The sequence below is a fragment of the Oncorhynchus mykiss genome, chromosome 31, assembly GCF_013265735.2.
Source record: "Oncorhynchus mykiss isolate Arlee chromosome 31, USDA_OmykA_1.1, whole genome shotgun sequence".
NCBI classification, from domain to species: domain Eukaryota; kingdom Metazoa; phylum Chordata; class Actinopteri; order Salmoniformes; family Salmonidae; genus Oncorhynchus; species Oncorhynchus mykiss.
The window spans coordinates 9,377,669-9,405,168 of record NC_050571.1 but is presented as its reverse complement, the minus strand read 5'-3'; the positions used below and the strand labels follow the sequence as shown (position 1 = coordinate 9,405,168).

The 27,500-nt window shown below is 44.7% G+C and overlaps 1 protein-coding gene across 1 annotated transcript in view; it reads left to right on the top strand.

Moving 5' to 3' along the window:
• atp10b (ATPase phospholipid transporting 10B) overlaps positions 1–27,500 on the top strand; it is a 58,028-nt gene that overhangs the window by 12,692 nt on the left and 17,836 nt on the right. Inside the window, 9 exon segments of the mRNA XM_036969663.1 lie at positions 341–545; positions 3,270–3,355; positions 7,890–7,996; positions 9,098–9,107; positions 10,641–10,737; positions 11,204–11,413; positions 14,592–14,774; positions 23,016–23,394; positions 26,698–26,810. Coding sequence (XP_036825558.1) covers positions 341–545; positions 3,270–3,355; positions 7,890–7,996; positions 9,098–9,107; positions 10,641–10,737; positions 11,204–11,413; positions 14,592–14,774; positions 23,016–23,394; positions 26,698–26,810 — 1,390 coding nt within the window.

Genomic DNA, 27,500 nt, shown 5'->3' with positions numbered 1-27,500 from the left:
AAAGCAGCTTGAATTTGAATTTGAATTTGAGAGAGAGAGAGAGAGAGAGAGAGAGAGAGAGACAGAGAGAGAGATGCACTGTTCTCTGTGAGCCACAATGAACCTCTCTCTTCTTGAGAAAGATGCTCTTTGGCCCCGTAATCATATCAGAACATATGATTTGATTATTTCAATTTCTCAGACACACAAAGGTTAAATAAGTTCCAGGAATAATTGTATGAGTTATCTTGTTAAATAACCATACAGTCCTCTGCCATTAAACAAATGTAATAAACAGTTAATTCACGTTGAAACCCTATTGAAATTACCAGTTAATTAACGCTACCACCCCTGGTCTCAGGAAGGAGGGGGACTTTGTGGAGCGTCGTTGGAAGGACGTGAGGGTAGGAGACTTCGTGAAGGTGTTGTCTAACGAGATCCTCCCAGCTGACCTGTTGTTTCTCCACACCTCCGACCCTAACGGGGTGTGTCACGTTGAGACCGCCACCCTGGATGGAGAGACCAACCTCAAACAGAGACAGGTCGTCCCAGGACTCTACACACAGGTGAGGATTAATGACGTTAAAGTCCCTGTTTTGAAAATATAAGGCCTCACTGTGTCATTGTGAAAGGCCTCACTGTGTCATTATGAAAGGCCTCACTGTGTCATTATGAAAGGCCTCACTGTGTCATTATGAAAAGCCTCATTGTGTCATTATGAAAGGCCTCACTGTGTCATTATGAAAGGCCTCGTTATGAAAGGTCTCACTGTGTCATTATGAAAGGCCTCGTTATGAAAGGCCTCACTGTGTCATTATGAAAGGCCTCACCGTGTCATTATGAAAGGCCTCACTGTGTCATTATGAAAGGCCTCGTTATGAAAGGCCTCACTGTGTCATTATGAAAGGCCTCACTGTGTCATTATGAAAGGCCTCACTGTGTCCTTATGAAAGGCCTCACTGTGTCATTATGAAAGGCCTCACTGTGTCCTTATGAAAGGCCTCACTGTGTCCTTATGAAAGGCCTCACTGTGTCATTATGAAAGGCCTCACTGTGTCCTTATGAAAGGCCTCACTGTGTCATTATGAAAGGCCTCACTGTGTCCTTATGAAAGGCCTCACTGTGTCATTATGAAAGGCCTCACTGTGTCATTATGAAAGGCCTCACTGTGTCATTATGAAAGGCCTCACTGTGTCATTATGAAAGGCCTCACTGTGTCATTATGAAAGGCCTCGTTATGAAAGGTCTCACTGTGTCATTATGAAAGGCCTCGTTATGAAAGGCCTCACTGTGTCATTATGAAAGGCCTCACCGTGTCATTATGAAAGGCCTCACTGTGTCATTATGAAAGGTTATCTTGTTAAATAACCATACAGTCCTCTGCCATTAAACAAATGTAATAAACAGTTAATTCACGTTGAAACCCTATTGAAATTACCAGTTAATTAACGCTACCACCCCTGGTCTCAGGAAGGAGGGGGACTTTGTGGAGCGTCGTTGGAAGGACGTGAGGGTAGGAGACTTCGTGAAGGTGTTGTCTAACGAGATCCTCCCAGCTGACCTGTTGTTTCTCCACACCTCCGACCCTAACGGGTGTGTCACGTTGAGACCGCCACCCTGGATGGAGAGACCAACCTCAAACAGAGACAGGTCGTCCCAGGACTCTACACACAGGTGAGGATTAATGACGTTAAAGTCCCTGTTTTGAAAATATAAGGCCTCACTGTGTCATTGTGAAAGGCCTCACTGTGTCATTATGAAAGGCCTCACTGTGTCATTATGAAAGGCCTCACTGTGTCATTATGAAAGGCCTCGTTATGAAAGGTCTCACTGTGTCATTATGAAAGGCCTCGTTATGAAAGGCCTCACTGTGTCATTATGAAAGGCCTCACTGTGTCATTATGAAAGGCCTCACTGTGTCATTATGAAAGGCCTCGTTATGAAAGGCCTCACTGTGTCATTATGAAAGGCCTCACTGTGTCATTATGAAAGGCCTCACTGTGTCCTTATGAAAGGCCTCACTGTGTCATTATGAAAGGCCTCACTGTGTCCTTATGAAAGGCCTCACTGTGTCCTTATGAAAGGCCTCACTGTGTCATTATGAAAGGCCTCACTGTGTCCTTATGAAAGGCCTCACTGTGTCATTATGAAAGGCCTCACTGTGTCCTTATGAAAGGCCTCACTGTGTCATTATGAAAGGCCTCACTGTGTCATTATGAAAGGCCTCACTGTGTCATTATGAAAGGCCTCACTGTGTCATTATGAAAGGCCTCACTGTGTCATTATGAAAGGCGTCGTTATGAAAGGTCTCACTGTGTCATTATGAAAGGCCTCGTTATGAAAGGCCTCACTGTGTCATTATGAAAGGCCTCACTGTGTCATTATGAAAGGCCTCACTGTGTCATTATGAAAGGCCTCGTTATGAAAGGCCTCACTGTGTCATTATGAAAGGCCTCACTGTGTCATTATGAAAGGCCTCACTGTGTCATTATGAAAGGCCTCACTGTGTCATTATGAAAGGCCTCACTGTGTCATTATGAAAGGCCTCGTTATGAAAGGTCTCACTGTGTCATTATGAAAGGCCTCGTTATGAAAGGCCTCACTGTGTCATTATGAAAGGCCTCACTGTGTCATTATGAAAGGCCTCACTGTGTCATTATGAAAGGCCTCGTTATGAAAGGCCTCACTGTGTCATTATGAAAGGCCTCACTGTGTCATTATGAAAGGCCTCACTGTGTCATTATGAAAGGCCTCACTGTGTCATTATGAAAGGCCTCACTGTGTCATTATGAAAGGCCTCACTGTGTCATTATGAAAGGCCTCACTGTGTCATTATGAAAGGCCTCACTGTGTCATTATGAAAGGCCTCGTTATGAAAGGCCTCACTGTGTCATTATGAAAGGCCTCGTTATGAAAGGCCTCACTGTGTCATTATGAAAGGCCTCACTGTGTCATTATGAAAGGCCTCACTGTGTCATTATGAAAGGCCTCACTGTGTCATTATGAAAGGCCTCACTGTGTCATTATGAAAGGCCTCGTTATGAAAGGCCTCACTGTGTCATTATGAAAGGCCTCACTGTGTCATTATGAAAGGCCTCACTGTGTCATTATGAAAGTCCAACATTCTTTGAAATAATGTGTCTTTGTATTCATGAGTTATAATGAAAGCTTCTGCAATTACAGGTTTGTTTTAATGGATTCTGGAACCATCGAAACACATTCCAGTTCTGGGAAACTGTCCTTCCTGCCTTCCTCCTAAACAGTTTGAATGTGTGTACTTTTATTTTCAGGATTTTCCTTTTAATCCGCAACACTTCAACAGCACAGTAGTCGTTGAAAAACCCAACGACAACCTCAATCATATCAAAGGTTACATGTGAGTATTAGCAACAACAACAACAACAACACTATTATACTGTATCCAAAGAGGCCAACCAAACCAGTCATGTTGTGTATGAATGAAGCCAAGCTAAATGGATCAATACGTTACTGTATTTCTCCTGATGCTCTAAATAAATCAAATCAAATCAAATCAAATCAAATCAAATTTTATTTGTCACATACACATGGTTAGCAGATGTTAATGCGAGTGTAGCGAAATGCTTGTGCTTCTAGTTCCGACAATGCAGTAATAACAAGTAATCTAACTAACAATTCCAAAACTACTGTCTTGTACACAGTGTAAGGGGATAAAGAATATGTACATAAGGATATATGAATGAGTGATGGTACAGAGCAGCATAGGCAAGATACAGTAGATGGTATCGGGTACAGTATGTACAAATGAGATGAGTATGTAAACAAAGTGGCATAGTATAGTATAAAGTGGCTAGTGATACATGTATTACATAAGGATACCGTCGATGATATAGAGTACAGTATATACGTATGCATATGAGATGAATAATGTAGGGTAAGTAACATTTATATAAGGTAGCATTGTTTAAAGTGGCTAGTGATATATTTACATCATTTCCCATCAATTCCCATTATTAAAGTGGCTGGAGTTGAGTCAGTGTCAGTGTGTTGGCAGCAGCCACTCAGTGTTAGTGGTGGCTGTTTAACAGTCTGATGGCCTTGAGATAGAAGCTGTTTTTCAGTCTCTCGGTCCCAGCTTTGATGCACCTGTACTGACCTCGCCTTCTGGATGATAGCGGGGTGAACAGGCAGTGGCTCGGGTGGTTGATGTCCTTGATGATCTTTATGGCCTTCCTGTGACATCGGGTGGTGTAGGTGTCCTGGAGGGCAGGTAGTTTGCCCCCGGTGATGCGTTGTGCAGACCTCACTACCCTCTGGAGAGCCTTACGGTTGAGGGCGGTGCAGTTGCCATACCAGGCGGTGATACAGCCCGCCAGGATGCTCTCGATTGTGCATCTGTAGAAGTTTGTGAGTGCTTTTGGTGACAAGCCGAATTTCTTCAGCCTCCTGAGGTTGAAGAGGCGCTGCTGCGCCTTCTTCACGATGCTGTCTGTGTGAGTGGACCAATTCAGTTTGTCTGTGATGTGTATGCCGAGGAACTTAAAACTTGCTACCCTCTCCACTACTGTTCCATCGATGTGGATAGGGGGGTGTTCCCTTTGCTGTTTCCTGAAGTCCACAATCATCTCCTTAGTTTTGTTGACGTTGAGTGTGAGGTTGTTTTCCTGACACCACACTCCGAGGGCCCTCACCTCCTCCCTGTAGGCCGTCTCATCGTTGTTGGTAATCAAGCCTACCACTGTTGTGTCGTCCGCAAACTTGATGATTGAGTTGGAGGCGTGCGTGGCCACGCAGTCGTGGGTGAACAGGGAGTACAGGAGAGGGCTCAGAACGCAACCTTGTGGGGCCCCAGTGTTGAGGATCAGCGGGGAGGAGATGTTGTTGCCTACCCTCACCACCTGGGGGCGGCCCGTCAGGAAGTCCAGTACCCAGTTGCACAGGGCGGGGTCGAGACCCAGGGTCTCGAGCTTGATGACGAGCTTGGAGGGTACTATGGTGTTGAATGCCGAGCTGTAGTCGATGAACAGCATTCTCACATAGGTATTCCTCTTGTCCAGATGGGTTAGGGCAGTGTGCAGTGTGGTTGAGATTGCATCGTCTGTGGACCTATTTGGGCGGTAAGCAAATTGGAGTGGGTCTAGGGTGTCAGGTAGGGTGGAGGTGATATGGTCCTTGACTAGTCTCTCAAAGCACTTCATGATGACGGATGTGAGTGCTACGGGGCGGTAGTCATTTAGCTCAGTTACCTTAGCTTTCTTGGGAACAGGAACAATGGTGGCCCTCTTGAAGCATGTGGGAACAGCAGACTGGTATAGGGATTGATTGAATATGTCCGTAAACACACCGGCCAGCTGGTCTGCGCATGCTCTGAGGGCGCGGCTGGGGATGCCATCTGGGCCTGCAGCCTTGCGAGGGTTAACACGTTTAAATGTCTTACTCACCTCGGCTGCAGTGAAGGAGAGACCGCTTGTTTTCGTTGCAGGCCGTGTCAGTGGCACTGTATTGTCCTCAAAGCGGGCAAAAAAGTTATTTAGTCTGCCTGGGAGCAAGACATCCTGGTCCGTGACTGGGCTGGGTTTCTTCCTGTAGTCCGTGATTGACTGTAGACCCTGCCACATGCCTCTTGTGTCTGAGCCGTTGAATTGAGATTCTACTTTGTCTCTGTACTGGCGCTTAGCTTGTTTGATAGCCTTGCGGAGGGAATAGCTGCACTGTTTGTATTCGGTCATGTTACCAGACACCTTGCCCTGATTAAAAGCAGTGGTTCGCGCTTTCAGTTTCACACGAATGCTGCCATCAATCCACGGTTTCTGGTTAGGGAATGTTTTAATCGTTGCTATGGGAACGACATCTTCAACGCACGTTCTAATGAACTCGCACACCGAATCAGCGTATTCGTCAATGTTGTTATCTGACGCAATACGAAACATCTCCCAGTCCACGTGATGGAAGCAGTCTTGGAGTGTGGAGTCAGCTTGGTCGGACCAGCGTTGGACAGACCTCAGCGTGGGAGCCTCTTGTTTTAGTTTCTGTCTGTAGGCAGGGATCAACAAAATGGAGTCGTGGTCAGCTTTTCCGAAAGGGGGGCGGGGCAGGGCCTTATATGCGTCGCGGAAGTTAGAGTAACAATGGTCCAAGGTCTTTCCTCCCCTGGTTGCGCAATCGATATGCTGATAAAATTTGGGGAGTCTTGTTTTCAGATTAGCCTTGTTAAAATCCCCAGCTACAATGAATGCAGCCTCCGGATAAATTGTTTCCAGTTTGCAGAGAGTTAAATAAAGTTCGTTCAGAGCCATCGATGTGTCTGCTTGGGGGGGGATATATACGGCTGTGATTATAATCGAAGAGAATTCTCTTGGTAGATAATGCGGTCTACATTTGATTGTGAGGAATTCTAAATCAGGTGAACAGAAGGATTTGAGTTCCTGTATGTTTCTTTCGTCGCACCATGTCACGTTAGTCATAAGGCATACGCCCCCGCCCCTCTTTTTACCAGAAAGATGTTTTTTCCTGTCTGCGCGATGCGTGGAGAAACCTGTTGGCTGCACCGCTTCGGATAGCGTCTCTCCAGTAAGCCACGTTTCCGTGAAGCAAAGAACGTTACAGTCTCTGATGTCCCTCTGGAATGCTACCCTTGCTCGGATTTCATCAACCTTGTTGTCAAGAGACTGGACATTGGCAAGAAGAATGCTAGGGAGTGGTGCGCGCTGTGCCCGTCTCCGGAGTCTGACCAGAAGACCGCCTCGTTTCCCTCTCTTTCGGAGTAGTTTTTTTGGGTCGCTGCATAGGATCCACTCCGTTGTCCTGTTTGTAAGGCAGAACACAGGATCCGCGTCGCGAAAAACATATTCTTGGTCGTACTGATGGTGAGTTGATGCTGATCTTATATTCAGTAGTTCTTCTCGACTGTATGTAATGAAACCTAAGATGACCTGGGGTACTAATGTAAGAAATAACACGTAAAAAAACAAAAAACTGCATAGTTTCCTAGGAACGCGAAGCGAGGCGGCCATCTCTGTCGGCGCCGGAAAACCATTACTTTACTGTACTTTACTGTAAACCATTACTTTACTGTATTTCTCCTGATGCTCTAAATAAACCATTACTTTACTGTATTTCTCCTGATGCTCTAAATAAACCATTACTTTACTGTATTTCTCCTGATGCTCTAAATAAACCATTACTTTACTGTATTTCTCCTGATGCTCTAAATTAACCATTACTTTACTGTATTTCTCCTGATGCTCTAAATAAACCATTACTTTACTGTATTTCTCCTGATGCTCTAAATTAACCATTACTTTACTGTATTTCTCCTGATGCTCTAAATAAACCATTACTTTACTGTATTTCTCCTGATGCTCTAAATAAACCATTACTTTACTGTGTTTCTCCTGATGCTCTAAATAAACCATTACTTTACTGTATTTCTCCTGATGCTCTAAATAAACCAATACTTTACGGCTCTAGCAGCTTCTCACCGACGTTCTTAGAGCCCCGTAGCTTTTATAGCAGCTGCTATGTCCACTCTCCAGTCCAGTTTGGCCATAAAGGGAGAGAATTAATGAATAGGCTGCGTCTGAAATTGCATCCTGTTCCCTATGTAGTGCACTACTTTTGACAAGGGCCGTAGGGCATGGCACCCTATTCCCTATGTAGTGCACTACTTTCGACTAGGGCCGTAGGGCATGGCACCCTATTCCCTATGTAGTGCACTACTTTCGACTAGGGCCGTAGGGCATGGCACCCTATTCCCTATGTAGTGCACTACTTTCGACTAGGGCCGTAGGGCATGGCACCCTATTCCCTATGTAGTGCACTACATTTGGACGCACTACTTTTGGGTGCCATTTTGGACACGTCCATGGAGAATATATAGGAGGTAATGAATACCTAATGAGACGTGAGTGTAAAAGAATGTCTCTCTGCAGAGAGACGGCTGATAACAGGAAGTAGGGCTTTGGGATTGACAGTCTGCTGCTGAGGGGGTGTACCGTCCGAAACACAGACCACGCAGCTGGGTTCGTGGTGTACGCAGGTGAATATGACCTCTGACCTCTGAGCTCTACTGTTACATCTTTACGTTCCTGGTTAAGTTATTACATTTACGAAGTTTGTTAATTACAGCATTTGGAACATTTGAGTCTTTAAATTGAAACACCAGAAAAGACGACGAGCCCCGTTTGAGTAAACACTTTGAGTAAACACTTTGAGTAAACACTTACCTGCTTGCGACCACGTAGCGGTTTACTAGCGGCTCGCCGCTGGCCAAGTTGGCGCCGCTACAGCGTTTCGCTCATCTCTTGTTTCAGGCCGTGAGACCAAGTCCATAACTACAGACCCAGGTACAGACGCAGCAAACTGGAACGCAAAATGAACATGCACGTGCTCTTCTGTGTCATTTGTAAACCATACCAAGCCATATAGGAAAACGAGGTAAAGTTAACCTACCCTACATTAATTACCATACAATTACTACCTCATATTGTACTAATATACCTTCCCTATCAACATATAGGTTTACGTACTGATATAGCCAAGACAACTGCATCTTCTAGCAATGTACTGTATGAAGAAGTTAAGTCCCAAATGACACCTTATTCCCTACATAGTTTTATTCCCTACACTACTTTTGACCAGAGCCCCATAGGCTCTGCCATTTGGGACACACTTCAGCTCGCAGGGTTAATAACTAGTTAACTAGACACCGGGCCTGATAGGACAGCTCAAAAAGCTTCTGCTCTTTTCTGTCCATATTAAACACATGGATGGGTGGAAGAGGCAGGGCCAGGAGCAAGGAAGGAGGGCGTGGGCAAAACAACACATTCACTAGCCAAGGTTAATGTTCTCTTCCAGTGACCTTTATAGGAAGACATTGACCAGTGATCACGATCAGGTCGTAAGGTTAACTTTCTAATCCATTGAACTTTATACACTCATAAAGGCTGTCCCGACCGACGAACACTTTTTGGTTCCTGTTAGAACTCATTTGGTGTCCATGTAGAACTTCTTTGCGTAAAAGGTTTTACATGGAACTCAAAAGGGTTCTAACCTGGAACCAAAAGGGTTCAACTTGGAACCAAAAAGGTTCTTGGCAAGAGTTTTCCTATGGCTCAAGATTGCATTTTTTTTCTCTAAGAGTCTAGGAAGTAATGTAAACATTGATCAGGTCCAGCAAGATTAATGTTGTAATCCATGGACCTTAATAGGAAGACATTTAAACATCAGTCATCATCCATCAGTATATAGAGTGAAGAAGAAGAGGGGAAAGGAGGGAGGAAAAAGGGACAGAAACAACCCCTGTTCTGAGGTAGAGGAGTGTGATTAATCCACCTGTCCTTACTGTCCTTTTTCTTTCATACCCTCCTCTCCTCTCCTCCTGTTCTCACCCTCCTCTCCTCTCCTCCTGTTCTTATCCTCCTCTCCTCTCATCCTGTTCTTACTCTCCTCTCCTCTCTTCCTGTTCTTACCCTCCTCTCCTCTCCTCCTGTTCTTACCCTCCTCTCCTCCTGTTCTTACCCTCCTCTCCTCTCATCCTGTTCTTACCCTCCTCTCCTCTCCTCCTGTTCTTACCCTCCTCTCCTCTCATCCTGTTCTTACCCTCCTCTCCTCTCATCCTGTTCTTATCCTCCTCTCCTCATCCTGTTCTTACACTCCTCTCCTCTCCTCCTGTTCTCACCCTTCTCTCCTCTCCTCCTGTTCTTACTCTCCTCTCATCCTGTTGTTACCCTCCTCTCCTCTCATCCTGTTCTTACCCTCCTCTCCTCTCCTCCTGTTCTTACCCTCCTCTCCTCTCCTCCTGTTCTTACCCTCCTCTCTGCTCATCCTGTTCTTACCCTCCTCTCCTCTCCTCCTGTTCTTACCCTCCTCTCCTCTCCTCCTGTTCTTACCCTCCTCTCCTCTCATCCTGTTCTTACCCTCCTCTCCTCTCATCCTGTTCTTACCCTCCTCTCCTCTCATCCTGTTCTTACCCTCCTCTCATCCTGTTCTTACCCTCCTCTCCTCTCATCCTGTTCTTACCCTCCTCTCCTCCTGTTCTTACCCTCATCTCCTCTCCTCATGTTCTTATCCTCCTCTCCTCTCATCCTGGTCTTACCCTCCTCTCCTCTCATCCTGTTCTTACCCTCCTCTCCTCTCATCCTGTTCTTACCCTCCTCTCCTCTCATCCTGTTCTTACCCTCCTCTCCTCTCCTCCTGTTCTTATCCTCCTCTCCTCTCATCCTGTTCTTACCCTCCTCTCCTCTCATCCTGTTCTTACCCTCCTCTCCTCTCATCCTGTTCTTGTCCTTTCTCTCCTCTCATCCTGTTCTTACCCTCCTCTCCTCTCATCCTGTTCTTGTCCTTTCTCTCCTCACATCCTGTTCTTACCCTCCTCTCCTCTCTTCCTGTTCTTACCCTCCTCTCCTCCTGTTCTTATCCTCCTCTCCTCTCATCCTGTTCTTACCCTCCTCTCCTCTCATCCTGTTCTTACCCTCCTCTCTACTCATCCTGTTCTTACCCTCTTCTCATCCTTGTCTTACCCTCCTCTTGTCCTTTCTCTCCTCCTTTTGCTCCATTCCTTGTCCTTCCTCTTCTACTTCCTTTCACTCCATTCTCTCACCCCTTCATCACCTTCTCCCTCCCTCCTTTTCCCCTCTCCTTCCCCAAACAGGTCATTACATCTGGCTGGAGTAATTTCCCAGCATGCTTCTCTTCCTGATACCAGACAGCCATGGTCATCTGGACCCGCCCCCTCTGTCTAGCTTCTACATGTTCTTGACTATGATCATACTACTGCAGGTAGCGAGAGTGTGTGTGTGTATGTGTGTGTGTTGGGAGAAACATCATGATCGGTGAACAACCATAAAGCATTTGTGTGTCTGTGAGTTTGAGTGTGTACCAGTATGACATCACCCTTCCTTCCTTCCTTCCTTCCTTCCTTCCTTCCTTCCTTCCTTCCTTCCTTCCTTCCTTCCTTCCTTCCTTCCTTCCTTCCTTCCTTCCTTCCTTCCTTCCTTCCTTCCTTCCTTCCTTCCCTCCCTCCTTCCTTTCTTCCCTCCTTCCTTCCTTTCTTCCTTCCTTCCTTCCTTCCTTCCCTCCCTCCCTCCCTCCCTCCCTCCCTCCCTCCCTCCCTCCCTCCCTCCCTCCCTCCCTCCCTCCCTCCCTCCCTCCCTACCCCCCTTACCTTCTTCCTCTCTCCCTCCTCTTTTCCTCCCTTCCTCATCTCTTCCTTCTCTTCCTCCCTCCTCTCTTCCTTCTCCTTCAGATCCTGATTCCCATCTCCTTGTACGTATCCATTGAAATTGTGAAGGCGAGTCAGGTGTTCTTCATCACTAACGACATAGACCTGTATGATGAAGAGACAGACAGCAGAGTCCAGTGTAGAACCCTCAACATCACTGAGGACCTGGGACAGATTCACTACGTCTTCTCGGACAAGACTGGTACCCTCACAGAGAACAATGGGAACTGTAAAGTAACAATGGGAACTGTTAAGAAACAATGGGAACTGTAAAGAAACAATGGGAACTGTTAAGAAACAATGGGAACTGTAAAGAAACAATGGGAACTGTAAAGAAACAATGGGAACTGTTAAGAAACAATGGGAACTGTAAAGAAACAATGGGAACTGTAAAGAAACAATGGGAACTGTAAAGAAACAATGTGAACTGTAAAGAAACAATGGGAACTGTAAAGAAACAATGGGAACTGTAAAGAAACAATGGGAACTGTTAAGAAACAATGGGAACTGTAAAGAAACAATGGGAACTGTAAAGAAACAATGGGAACTGTTAAGAAACAATGGGAACTGTAAAGAAACAATAGGAACTGTTAAGAAACAATGGGAACTGTAAAGAAACAATGGGAACTGTAAAGAAACAATGGGAACTGTAAAGAAACAATGGGAACTGTAAAGAAACAATGGGAACTGTAAAGAAACAATGGGAACTGTAAAGAAACAATGGGAACTGTAAAGAAACAATGGGAACTGTAAAGAAACAATGGGAACTGTAAAGAAACAATGGGAACTGTAAAGAAACAATGGGAACTGTAAAGAAACAATGGGAACTGTAAAGAAAAAATGGGAACTGTAAAGAAACAATGGGAACTGTAAAGAAACAATGGGAACTGTAAAGAAACAATGGGAACTGTTAAGAAACAATGGGAACTGTTAAGAAACAATGGGAACTGTAAGGAAACAATGGGAACTGTTAAGAAACAATGGGAACTGTAAAGAAACAATGGGAACTGTTAAGAAACAATGGGAACTGTAAAGAAACTATGGGAACTGTTAAGAAACAATGGGAACTGTAAAGAAACAATGGGAACTGTAAAGAAACAATGGGAACTGTAAAGAAACAATGGGAACTGTAAAGAAACAATGGGAACTGTAAAGAAACAATGGGAACTGTAAAGAAACAATGGGAACTGTAAAGAAACAATGGGAACTGTAAAGAAACAATGGGAACTGAAACCAGTTGAACATGCCCTGCTGTTCAAAAAGCATCCGAGGACCTTTGTACCCAAAAGACATTAGTTGATTGTGGCCGTCAAGATCGCTGGATGTAATTTGAGCTCTTCCACTAGTTGTCTACTTAGTTGTTTTTTGGGTATTTTAATAGGACTTGCTTCAGCATTGATGTTTGTTGGTGGTCCAGTCTTTGATGGTATAAACCAATTAAGGAGTGTGCCTTTACGTATTCTCATCACAAGTTCCACAAACCCCCGCTGGCTTATCAACTTTAACCCTGGTTTCAACCATCTGGACCACAGTTTAGCAGGTACTGCTATGGGAATCAACCTCTCTCTTGTTATCAAATGCTGATGCAGTTTTAATTAGGGGTTCTAGCACCAGTAATTATGAAAAATGGCCCTTTCTAGTTTCATCTGGTTCTGTAGTCTACCGACTGTAATCTGCTCCAGGATCGGTTTATGCTGTCTAGCCAACTCCTATGATCATTAAACATCAACAGGAGTTGGCTACACAGCACAAACAGATACGGGCCCAGTTTATACTAACTGAGTGAGTACAGTGAATATGTTTTGGCTCTCCTCTCCAGACGTCCGTCTGCCTGTCCCTGGGGAGGCTGATGACACAGAGGAAAGAGGTTCCCTTCCTCCAGAGACCACTCCCTTTGAGGACAGGATGGACCCTGGAAGAAAAACCATGACCATGACCCAGAAGTAATACAATGTTGCCATGGTGCCCAGCGACCTCACAGGAACAAGGAAGGAAGTGCCCAGGGGGAAGTAGCATTCAGCAGTCCACTGGTGAGAGTATAGCTGTATGATAACAACAACAATAGAAACAATGTATCCATACCGCTCAAAGCAGGAACGTTTTGGATGGTGAAATACCTCAAATAACTCAACCTAAAACACAGCATATAATGTTTTTATGACTCTGTGGTCAGAGGGTGTGTCCCTTTGCCGTATCTGTAGTTGCACATGTGGTCATGCTGAGCAACATGACGCCATGGGCTACTGATATCACATCAACATCAACATCACATCAACATTATATCACATCAACATCAACATTATATCACATCAACATTATATCACATCAACATTATATCACATCAACATTATATCACATCAACATTATATCACATCAACATTATATCACATCAACATTATATCACATCAACATCACATCAACATTATATCACATCAACATTATATCACATCAACATCACATCAACATTATATCACATCACCATTATATCACATCAACATTATATCACATCAACATCATATCAACATTATATCACATCAACATTATATCACATCAACATTATATCACATCAACATCACATCAACATTATATCACATCAACATTATATCACATCAACATCACATCAACATTATATCACATCAACATTATATCACATCAACATCACATCAACATTATATCACATCAACATTATATCACATCAACATTATATCACATCAACATCACATCAACATTATATCACATCAACATTATATCACATCAACATTATATCACATCAACATTATATCACATCAACATTATATCACATCAACATTATATCACATCAATATCACATCAACATTATATCACATCAACATCATATCAACATCACATTACATCACATCCACAGTAGGTTGCAGTAGTAGATTGCAGTAGTAGGTTGCAGTAGTAGATCGCAGTAGTAGATTGCAGTAGTAGGTTGCAGTAGTAGATTGCAGTAGTAGGTTGCAGTAGTAGATTGCAGTAGTAGATTGCAGTAGTAGATTGCAGTAGTAGATTGCAGTAGTAGGTTGCAGTAGTAGGTTGCAGTAGTAGGTTGCAGTAGTAGATGGCAGTAGTAGGTTGCAGTAGTAGGTTGCAGTAGTAGATTGCAGTAGTAGATTGCAGTAGTAGGTTGCAGTAGTAGGTAGCATCAAACATATTTCCACTTTGACATTGTCGGGGTAGTAACAAAAAAAGTGGCCCCCCCCAAAAAATACTCAATTGAATCAATTTTAAATTCAGGCTGTAACTCAACAACATTTGTAAAGAACTTACTGAAGGCGCTGTACTCCACAGCCCATACTGCATTAATACTTTAATAACCAACACCGTCCCATAGAGGTACAGTAGAACAGTATGGTGTTTCATTCTGTCCCCCTGTCCTGTCTGTGTACAGGAAACAGAGGTGGTGCCAGACAGAAAGCTACTTCAGCGTGTTCTGAGAGGTGGTGGTGACGGGGCAGAGAGACACGCCCACTGCCGGGAAACAGATCTCTACCTGGACTTCTTCTTGGCTCTCGCTGTCTGCAACACGGTGGTGGTTTCCACGGCAACGCAGGCTCAGGCTCAAAGACGGAGAGTGAGTCGTGCTCTGTTCCAAGTGTTCCGTTCCTCTCCTCCGTTCTCTTCTCTTCACTGTGACCCTGACTTGGTGTAGGAGAGAGGAAGATGGGATGCGGAGGAGAGAAGGAGGAGAAGAGACGAGGAAGAGTGGAGGAAGATGGGGAGGAAAGGAGGGAGAGAGGGAGATGGGATGAGGAGGAGGGAAGGAGGAGAAGCGAGGAAGAGGAGTGCAGGAAGAGGGGGAGGAAAGGAGGGAGAGAGGGAGATGGGATGAGGAGGAGGGAAGGAGGAGAAGTGAGGAGGAGGAGTGGAGGAAGAGGGGGAAGAAAGGAGGGAGAGAGGGAGATGGGATACGGAGGAGGGAAGAAGGAGAAGCGAGGAGGAGGAGTGGAGGAAGAGGGGGAGGAAAGGAGGGAGAGAGGGAGATGGGATACGGAGGAGGGAAGAAGAAGAAGCAAGGAGGAGGAGTGGAGGAAGAGGGGGAGGAAAGGAGGGAGAGAGGGAGATGGTTTTGTGACCTCAACTTCTAAGACCGCAGGTTATATAACAATATTTGATCTTGATCATAATATTAAACCTTCCTAAATTAAAGGCGGCCTTCGTGATAGAGCCTGATGGTTGAAAATGTGCCATTTTATCAGAAAATAATTTCTAGGAAGTACATTTTACTTATAGGATATATGTAGGGTAGAGTTCTGCCCTACAGTCCAGATATCTGGCAGTAAGGCTATAGCACTGCCCTGCAGCAGTCCAGATATCTGGCAGTAAGGCTATAGTACAGCCCTACAGTCCAGATATCTGGCAGTAAGGCTATAGTACTGCCCTGCAGTCCAGATATCTGGCAGTAAGGCTATAGTACTGCCCTACAGTCCAGATATCTGGCAGTAAGGCTATAGTACTGCCCTACAGTCCAGATATCTGGCAGTAAGGCTATAGTACTGCCCTGCAGTCCAGATATCTGGCAGTAAGGCTATAGTACTGCCCTACAGTCCAGATATCTGGCAGTAAGGCTATAGTACTGCCCTGCAGTCCAGATATCTGGCAGTAAGGCTATAGTACTGCCCTACAGTCCAGATATCTGGCAGTAAGGCTATAGTACTGCCCTGCAGTCCAGATATCTGGCAGTAAGGCTATAGTACTGCCCTGCAGTCCAGATATCTGGCAGTAAGGCTATAGTACTGCCCTACAGTCCAGATATCTGGCAGTAAGGCTATAGTACTGCCCTGCAGTCCAGCTATCTGGCAGTAAGGCTATAGTACTGCCCTGCAGTCCAGATATCTGGCAGTAAGGCTATAGTACTGCCCTGCAGTCCAGATATCTGGCAGTAAGGCTATAGTACTGCCCTGCAGTCCAGATATCTGGCAGTAAGGCTATAGTACTGCCCTGCAGTCCAGATATCTGGCAGTAAGGCTATAGTACTGCCCTGCAGTCCAGATATCTGGCAGTAAGGCTATAGTACTGCCCTACAGTTCAGATATCTGGCAGTAAGGCTATAGTACTGCCCTGCAGTCCAGATATCTGGCAGTAAGGCTATAGTACTGCCCTGCAGTCCAGATATCTGGCAGTAAGGCTATAGTACTGCCCTGCAGTCCAGATATCTGGCAGTAAGGCTATAGTACTGCCCTGCAGTCCAGATATCTGGCAGTAAGGCTATAGTACTGCCCTACAGTCCAGATATCTGGCAGTAAGGCTATAGTACAGCCCTGCAGTCCAGATATCTGGTAGTAAGGCTATAGTACTGCCCGGCAGTCCAGATATCTGGCAGTAAGGCTATAGTACTGCCCTGCAGTCCAGATATCTGGCAGTAAGGCTATAGTACTGCCCTGCAGTCCAGATATCTGGCAGTAAGGCTATAGTACAGCCCTGCAGTCCAGATATCTGGTAGTAAGGCTATAGTACTGCCCGGCAGTCCAGATATCTGGCAGTAAGGCTATAGTACTGCCCTGCAGTCCAGATATCTGGCAGTAAGGCTATAGTACTGCCCTACAGTCCAGATATCTGGCAGTAAGGCTATAGTACTGCCCTGCAGTCCAGATATCTGGCAGTAAGGCTATAGTACTGCCCTGCAGTCCAGATATCTGGCAGTAAGGCTATAGTACTGCCCTACAGTCCAGATATCTGGCAGTAAGGCTATAGTACTGCCCTGCAGTCCAGCTATCTGGCAGTAAGGCTATAGTACTGCCCTGCAGTCCAGATATCTGGCAGTAAGGCTATAGTACTGCCCTGCAGTCCAGATATCTGGCAGTAAGGCTATAGTACTGCCCTGCAGTCCAGATATCTGGCAGTAAGGCTATAGTACTGCCCTGCAGTCCAGATATCTGGCAGTAAGGCTATAGTACTGCCCTGCAGTCCAGATATCTGGCAGTAAGGCTATAGTACTGCCCTACAGTTCAGATATCTGGCAGTAGGGCTATAGTACTGCCCTGCAGTCCAGATATCTGGCAGTAAGGCTATAGTACTGCCCTGCAGTCCAGATATCTGGCAGTAAGGCTATAGTACTGCCCTGCAGTCCAGATATCTGGCAGTAAGGCTATAGTACTGCCCTGCAGTCCAGATATCTGGCAGTAAGGCTATAGTACTGCCCTACAGTCCAGATATCTGGCAGTAAGGCTATAGTACAGCCCTGCAGTCCAGATATCTGGTAGTAAGGCTATAGTACTGCCCGGCAGTCCAGATATCTGGCAGTAAGGCTATAGTACTGCCCTGCAGTCCAGATATCTGGCAGTAAGGCTATAGTACTGCCCTGCAGTCCAGATATCTGGCAGTAAGGCTATAGTACTGCCCTGCAGTCCAGATATCTGGTAGTGAGGCTATAGTACTGCCCTACAGTCCAGATATCTGGCAGTAAGGCTATAGTACTGCCCTGCAGTCCAGATATCTGGCAGTAAGGCTATAGTACTGCCCTGCAGTCCAGATATCTGGCAGTAAGGCTATAGTACTGCCCTGCAGTCCAGATATCTGGCAGTAAGGCTATAGTACTGCCCTGCAGTCCAGATATCTGGCAGTAAGGCTATAGTACTGCCCTGCAGTCCAGATATCTGGCAGTAAGGCTATAGTACTGCCCCGCAGTCCAGATATCTGGCAGTAAGGCTATAGCACTGCCCTGCAGTCCAGATATCTGGCAGTAAGGCTATAGTACTGCCCTGTAGTCCAGATATCTGGCAGTAAGGCTATAGTACAGCCCTGCAGTCCAGATATCTGGCAGTAAGGCTATAGTACTGCCCTACAGTCCAGATATCTGGCAGTAAGGCTATAGTACAGCCCTGCAGTCCAGATATCTGGTAGTAAGGCTATAGTACTGCCCTGCAGTCCAGATATCTGGCAGTAAGGCTATAGTACTGCCCTGCAGTCCAGATATCTGGCAGTAAGGCTATAGTACAGCCCTGCAGTCCAGATATCTGGCAGTAAGGCTATAGCACTGCCCTGCAGTCCAGATATCTGGCAGTAAGGCTATAGCACTGCCCTGCAGTCCAGATATCTGGCAGTAAGGCTATAGTACTGCCCTACAGTCCAGATATCTGGCAGTAAGGCTATAGTACTGCCCTGCAGTCCAGATATCTGGCAGTAAGGCTATAGTACTGCCCTGCAGTCCAGATATCTGGCAGTAAGGCTATAGTACTGCCCTGCAGTCCAGATATCTGGCAGTAAGTCTATAGTACTGCCCTGCAGTCCAGATATCTGGCAGTAAGGCTATAGTACTGCCCTGCTGTCCAGATATCTGGCAGTAAGGCTATAGTACTGCCCCGCAGTCCAGATATCTGGCAGTAAGGCTATAGTACTGCCCTGCAGTCCAGATATCTGGCAGTAAGTCTATAGTACTGCCCTGCAGTCCAGATATCTGGCAGTAAGGCTATAGTACTGCCCCGCAGTCCAGATATCTGGCAGTAAGGCTATAGCACTGCCCTGCAGTCCAGATATCTGGCAGTAAGGCTATAGTACTGCCCTGCAGTCCAGATATCTGGCAGTAAGGCTATAGTACAGCCCTGCAGTCCAGATATCTGGCAGTAAGGCTATAGTACTGCCCTGCAGTCCAGATATCTGGCAGTAAGGCTATAGTACTGCCCTGCAGTCCAGATATCTGGCAGTAAGGCTATAGTACTGCCCCGCAGTCCAGATATCTGGCAGTAAGGCTATAGCACTGCCCTGCAGTCCAGATATCTGGCAGTAAGGCTATAGTACTGCCCTGCAGTCCAGATATCTGGCAGTAAGGCTATAGTACAGCCCTGCAGTCCAGATATCTGGCAGTAAGGCTATAGTACTGCCCTACAGTCCAGATATCTGGCAGTAAGGCTATAGTACAGCCCTGCAGTCCAGATATCTGGCAGTAAGGCTATAGTACTGCCCTGCAGTCCAGATATCTGGCAGTAAGGCTATAGTACTGCCCTGCAGTCCAGATATCTGGCAGTAAGGCTATAGTACAGCCCTGCAGTCCAGATATCTGGCAGTAAGGCTATAGCACTGCCCTGCAGTCCAGATATCTGGCAGTAAGGCTATAGCACTGCCCTGCAGTCCAGATATCTGGCAGTAAGGCTATAGTACTGCCCTACAGTCCAGATATCTGGCAGTAAGGCTATAGTACTGCCCTGCAGTCCAGATATCTGGCAGTAAGGCTATAGTACTGCCCTGCAGTCCAGATATCTGGCAGTAAGGCTATAGTACTGCCCTGCAGTCCAGATATCTGGCAGTAAGTCTATAGTACTGCCCTGCAGTCCAGATATCTGGCAGTAAGGCTATAGTACTGCCCTGCAGTCCAGATATCTGGCAGTAAGGCTATAGTACTGCCCCGCAATCCAGATATCTGGCAGTAAGGCTATAGTACTGCCCCGCAGTCCAGATATCTGGCAGTAAGGCTATAGTACTGCCCTGCAGTCCAGATATCTGGCAGTAAGGCTATAGTACTGCCCTGCAGTCCAGATATCTGGCAGTAAGGCTATAGTACTGCCCTGCAGTCCAGATATCTGGCAGTAAGGCTATAGTACTGCCCTGCAGTCCAGATATCTGGCAGTAAGGCTATAGTACTGCCCTGCAGTCCAGATATCTGGTAGTAAGGCTATAGTACTGCCCTGCAGTCCAGATATCTGGCAGTAAGGCTATAGTACTGCCCTGCAGTTCAGATATCTGGCAGTAAGGCTATAGTACTGCCCTGCAGTCCAGATATCTGGCAGTAAGGCTATAGTACTGCCCTGCAGTCCAGATATCTGGCAGTAAGGCTATAGTACTGCCCTGCAGTCCAGATATCTGGCAGTAAGGCTATAGTACTGCCCTACAGTCCAGATATCTGGCAGTAAGGCTATAGTACTGCCCTGCAGTCCAGATATCTGTCAGTAAGGCTATAGTACTGCCCTGCAGTCCAGATATCTGGCAGTAAGGCTATAGTACTGCCCTACAGTCCAGATATCTGGCAGTAAGGCTATAGTACTGCCCTACAGTCCAGATATCTGGCAGTAAGGCTATAGTACTGCCCTGCAGTCCAGATATCTGGCAGTAGGAACAGTGATGTACACAGTGAAGAGAAATCCAATTTATGTATTTCAGCAGAGCCATCAATTAAATTAGTCTGCCTCTTTATCTATCTACTTCTCAGATTTATCTTGAATTATATACTTGCTCTGTCCTCACTGGAAACGTTGTTGGCCAAAACGTTCTCCTTCTCTCCCATCAGTGGTCAGTGTTAATTTACCTAATTGCTCTTTGAGGCTCCAGACAAAATGTCTAGGTCCCTTTTTACTAAATTAACCACACACACACACACACACACACACACACACACACACACACACACACACACACACACACACACACACACACACACACACACACACACTCACTCACTCACTCACTCACACACACACACACACACACACACACACTCGCACACACACACACACACACACACACACACACACACACACACACACACACACTCACACGCACACGCACACTCACACACACACTAGGCATGGCACGACATGGGGAGATACGCCCTCGTTAATTTGATTACCCAGAGTTCCTGATTGGTTTGGGGAAGTACGAGAGAGGCCGGCGGGCTGTCCCAAGAACTCAGGATGGGAAGGTCAAAACAGTAATTCCTATTGGTTAAGTGGGCGTGCCCCTTGTGGTGCAATGACAGGCAGACCGGAGTTGCTGATTGGATGATCAGAACACAGTTTCCTCATGGTCTCATCAGACCAGTGGTAGAAAAACGACTAAATTGTCATACTTGAGTAAAAGTAAAGATACCTTAGTAGAAAATGACTCAAGTAAAAGTGAAAGTCACCCAGTAAAATACTACTTGAGTAAAAGTCTGTAGAAATGTAGTTGCTGAAATAGACGTGAAGTGTCAAAAGTGAAAGAAATCCAAATCAAATCAAATCAAATCAAATTTTATTTGTCACATATACATGGTTAGCAGATGTTAATGGTCACATATACATGGTTAGCAGATGTTAATGGTCACATACACATGGTTAGCAGATGTTAATGGTCACATACACATGGTTAGCAGATGTTAATGGTCACATACACATGGTTAGCAGATGTTAATGGTCACATACACATGGTTAGCAGATGTTAATGGTGACATACACATGGTTAGCAGATGTTAATGGTCACATACACATGGTTAGCAGATGTTAATGGTCACATACACATGGTTAGCAGATGTTAATGGTCACATACACATGGTTAGCAGATGTTAATGGTCACATACACATGGTTAGCAGATGTTAATGCGAGTGTAGAGAAATGCTTGTGCTTCTAGTTCCGACAATGCAGTAATAACCAACGAGTAATCTAACCTAACAATTTCACAACTACTACCTTATACACACACGTGTAAAGGGATGAAGAATATGTACATAAAGATATATGAATGAGTGATGGTACAGAACGGCATAGGCAAGATGCAGTAGATGGTATCGAGTACAGTGTATACATATGAGATGAGTATGTAAACAAAGTGGCATAGTTTAAAGTGGCTAGTGATACATGTATTACATAAAGATGCAGTAGATGGCATAGAGTACAGTATATACATATGAGATGAGTAATGTAGGGTATGTAAACATAAAGTGGCATTGTTTAATTAAAGTGGCTAGTGATACATGTATTACATAAAGATGGCATGATGCAGTAGATGGTATAGAGAACAGTATGTACATATGAGATGAGTAATGTAGGGTATGTAAACATTATATAAAGTGGCATTGTTTAAAGTGGCTAGTGATACATTTTTTTACATCAATTTCCATTATTAAAGTGGCTGGAGTTGAGTTAGTGTGTTTAACAGTGTGTTTAACAGTCTGATGGCCTTGAGATAGAAGCTGTTTTTCAGTCTCTCGGTCCCAGCTTTGATGCACCTTTACTGACCTCGCCTTCTGGATGATAGCGGGGTGAAAAGGCAGTGGCTCGGGTGGTTGTTGTCCTTGATGATCTTTATGGCCTTCCTGTGACATCAGGTGGTGTAGGTGTCCTGGAGGGCAGGTAGTTTGCCCCCGGTGATGCATTGTGCAGACCTCACTACCCTCTGGAGAGCCTTACGGTTGTGGGCGGAGCAGTTGCCGTACCAAGCGGTGATACAGCCCTGCAGGATGCTCTCGATTGCGCATCTGTAAAAGTTTGTGAGTGCTTTTGGTGACAAGCTGAATTTCTTCAGCCTCATGAGGTTGAAGAGGCGCTGCTGCGCCTTCTTCACAACGCTGTCTGTGTGGGTCGACCAATTCAGTTTGTCCTTGATGTGTACGCCGAGCAACTTAAAACTTACTGCCCTCTCCATTACTGCCCCGTCGATGTGGATAGGGGGGTGCTCCCTCTGCTGTTTCCTGAAGTCCACGATCATCTCCTTAGTTTTGTTGACGTTGAGTGCGAGGTTATTTTCCTGACACCACACTCCGAGGGCCCTCACCTCCTCCCTGTAGGCCGTCTCGTAGTTGTTGGTAATCAAGCCTACCACTGTAGTGTCATCCGCAAACTTGATGATTGAGTTGGAGGCGTGCATGGCCATGCAGTCGTGGGTGAACAGGGAGTACAGGAGAGGGCTCAGAACGCACCCTTGTGGGGCCCCAGTGTTGAGGATCAGTGGGGATCAGCGGAACGAATAATTAACAATTCCTTATATTAAGCAAACCAGATGGCACAATTTTGAAAATGTTGTATTTATTTATGGATAGCCAGGGGTCACACTCCAATACTCAGACATCATTTACAAACAAAGTATTTGTCTCGGTCTCTATTTCCCTCTGTCTCCCTCTCTCTCTGTCTCTGTCTCTGCCACTCTCTGTCTCTGTCTCCCTCTGACTCTGTCTCTGTCTCTACCCCAGCCAACATCCCCAGACCTGGGCTGGTAGTGGACATTGCTGATCAGCTATGCTACGAGGCAGAGAGTCCAGACGAGGCAGCCCTGGTGTACGCTGCCAAGGCGTACGGCTTCACCCTATTGGCCCGTACCCCAGACAGCATCACAGTGAGATTACCTCACGGACAAGAGCTGACCTATCAGGTGCTGGACACCCTGACCTTTGACCCCATCAGGAAGAGGATGTCGGTGGTGTTGTGTCATCCAATCACCAGGGAGATAGTGATGTATACCAAAGGGGCGGACTATACAATGATGGAGCTTTTAGAGACAACTTATGCAGGTAGGCTTATAAGTACTGTATGGTCTATATGATACTGTATGGTTCTGTATGGTTCTGTATGGTACTGTATGGTACTGTATGGTTCTGTATGGTTCTATATGGTACTGTATGGTACTGTATGGTCTATATGATACTGTATGGTACTGTATGGTTCTGTATGGTTCTGTATGGTACGGTATGGTACTGTATGGTTCTGTATGGTTCTGTATGGTTCTATATGGTACTGTATGGTACTGTATGGTCTATATGATACTGTATGGTACTGTATGGTTCTGTATGGTTCTGTATGGTACTGTATGGTACTGTATGGTTCTGTATGGTTCTATATGGTACTGTATGGTTCTATATGGTACTGTATGGTACTGTATGGTTCTGTATGGTTCTGTATGGTACTGTATGGTACTGTATGGTTCTGTATGGTTCTGTATGGTTCTATATGGTACTGTATGGTTCTATATGTTACTGTATGGTACTGTATGGTTCTGTATGGTTCTGTATGGTACTGTATGGTTCTGTATGGTTCTGTATGGTAGTGTATGGTTCTGTATGGTACTGTATGGTTCTATATGGTACTGTATGGTACTGTATGTATGGTTCTATATGGTACTGTATGGTTCTATATGGTACTGTATGTATGGTTCTATATGGTACTGTATGGTAATGTATGGTACTGTATGTATGGTTCTATATGGTACAGTAAGGTTCTATATGGTACTGTATGTTTTTATATGGTACTGTATGGTACTGTATGGTTCTATATGGTACTGTATGGTGCTACTGTATGGTTCTGTATGGTACTGAATGGTACTGTATGGTACTGTATGGTTCTATATAGTACTGTATGGTTCTATATGGTACTGTATGGTTCAATATGGTACTGTATGGTTCTATATGGTACTCTATGGTTCAATATGGTACTGTATGGTTCTATATGGTACTGTATGGTTCAATGTGGTACTGTATGGTTCTATATGGTACTGTATGGTTCTGTATGGTGCTGTAAGGTTCTATATGGTACTGTATGGTTCTATATGGTACTGTATGGTTCTATATGGTACTGTATGGTACTGTATGGTACTGTTAAATAAGACAGGTGCATATAAATGTAACTATAATAGCATCATCATGTGACCTGATTGGTAAAAAATGCTGTTACCTGGTCAGATCATGTGATCAGGATAAACTAATATCATTATAGAATTATTCATCAAAATATAATGTAATACAATATAATACATATGCCATTTAGCAGACACTTTTACCCAAAACGACTTGCGTGTGCATACATTCCGCAGCGGGAATTCAACCCACGACTCTTGGCGTTGCAAGAGCCATGTTCTATCAGCTGTGCCAAACAGGACCACATTATCACTTTACCACAGGTACAATGAGATATTACCTGGGTTATACAGGACCACATTATCACTTTACCACAGGTACAATGAGATATTACCTGGGTTACAGGACCACATTATCGCTTTACCACAGGTACAATGAGATATTACCTGGGTTACAGGACCACATTATCACTTTACCACAGGTACAATGAGATATTACCTGGGTTATACAGGACCACATTATCACTTTACCACAGGTACAATGAGATATTACCTGGGTTATACAGGACCACATTATCACTTTACCACAGGTACAATGAGATATTACCTGGGTTATACAGGACCACATTATCACTTTACCACAGGTACAATGAGATATTACCTGGGTTATACAGGACCACATTATCACTTTACCACAGGTACAATGAGATATTACCTGGGTTATACAGGACCACATTATCACTTTACCACAGGTACAATGAGATATTACCTGGGTTACAGGACCACATTACCACTTTACCACAGGTACAATGAGATATCACCTGGGTTATACAGGACCACATTACCACTTTACCACAGGTACAATGAGATATTACCTGGGTTACAGGACCACATTACCACTTTACCACAGGTACAATGAGATATCACCTGGGTTATACAGGACCACATTACCACTTTACCACAGGTACAATGAGATATTACCTGGGTTACAGGACCACATTATCGCTTTACCACAGGTACAATGAGATATTACCTGGGTTACAGGACCACATTATCACTTTACCACAGGTACAATGAGATATTACCTGGGTTATACAGGACCACATTATCACTTTACCACAGGTACAATGAGATATTACCTGGGTTACAGGACCACATTATCACTTTACCACAGGTACAATGAGATATTACCTGGGTTATACAGGACCACATTATCACTTTACCACAGGTACAATGAGATATTACCTGGGTTATACAGGACCACATTACCACTTTACCACAGGTACAATGAGATATTACCTGGGTTACAGGACCACATTATCACTTTACCACAGGTACAATGAGATATTACCTGGGTTACAGGACCACATTACCACTTTACCACAGGTACAATGAGATATTACCTGGGTTACAGGACCACATTATCACTTTACCACAGGTACAATGAGATATTACCTGGGTTATACAGGACCACATTACCACTTTACCACAGGTACAATGAGATATTACCTGGGTTACAGGACCACATTACCACTTTACCACAGGTACAATGAGATATTACCTGGGTTATACAGGACCACATTACCACTTTACCACAGGTACAATGAGATATTACCTGGGTTATACAGGACCACATTATCACTTTACCACAGGTACAATGAGATATTACCTGGGTTATACAGGACCACATTACCACTTTACCACAGGTACAATGAGATATTACCTGGGTTACAGGACCACATTATCACTTTACCACAGGTACAATGAGATATTACATGGGTTATACAGGACCACATTATCACTTTACCACAGGTACAATGAGATATTACCTGGGTTATACAGGACCACATTATCACTTTACCACAGGTACAATGAGATATCACCTGGGTTATACAGGACCACATTATCACTTTACCACAGGTACAATGAGATATTACCTGGGTTACAGGACCACATTACCACTTTACCACAGGTACAATGAGATATTACCTGGGTTACAGGACCACATTATCACTTTACCACAGGTACAATGAGATATTACCTGGGTTATACAGGACCACATTACCACTTTACCACAGGTACAATGAGATATTACCTGGGTTACAGGACCACATTACCACTTTACCACAGGTACAATGAGATATTACCTGGGTTACAGGACCACATTACCACTTTACCACAGGTACAATGAGATATTACCTGGGTGATGACATCACTTTAAGTTATGATCTTGTTCTCTCCACAGATAACAGAATGGAGGGGAGCCAGAACAATACACCTGCAAGCACTCAAAAACACCTTGACTGGAACGCCAAGGAAGGACTACGGACTGTAGGGTACCTCTGTTTGGCAAAGAAGGTGAGCCCACACCTGCAGACACATTTAGAGACATGTCTAAGTATCCTATAAGCACGATGACAGTATGATGATTGCATGATCAAATTAGTTGAGTGCTTTTGTTATTGTTGGGTTTGCATATCCGTCTGCCCCTCATCCCTCTATCTTCATCCCTGTCTCCGTATCCCTCTATCTTCATCCCTGTCTCCGTATCCCTCTATCTTCATCCCTGTCTCCGTATCCCCCTATCTTCATCCCTTTCTCCATATCCCTCTCTCTTGGGGTGGTGTGTGAGAGGGAGGGCCCATGAAGACTGGTACCTGGTGCATGATTTGCTTTAGCTAGTGATTTAGTAGTTGTGTTGATTTATTGTAGCTAGTGATTTAGTAGTTGTGTTGATTTACTGTAGCTAGTGATTTAGTAGTTATGTTGATTTACTGTAGCTAGTGATTTAGTAGTTATGTTGATTTACTGTAGCTAGTGATTTAGTAGTTATGTTGATTTTACTGTAGCTAGTGATTTAGTAGTTGTGTTGATTTACTGTAACTAGTGATTTAGTAGTTGTGTTGATTTATTGTAGCTAGTGATTTAGTAGTTGTGTTGATTTATTGTAGCTAGTGATTTAGTAGTTGTGTTGATTTACTGTAGCTAGTGATTTAGTAGTTGTGTTGATTTATTGTAGCTAGTGATTTAGTAGTTGTGTTGATTTAT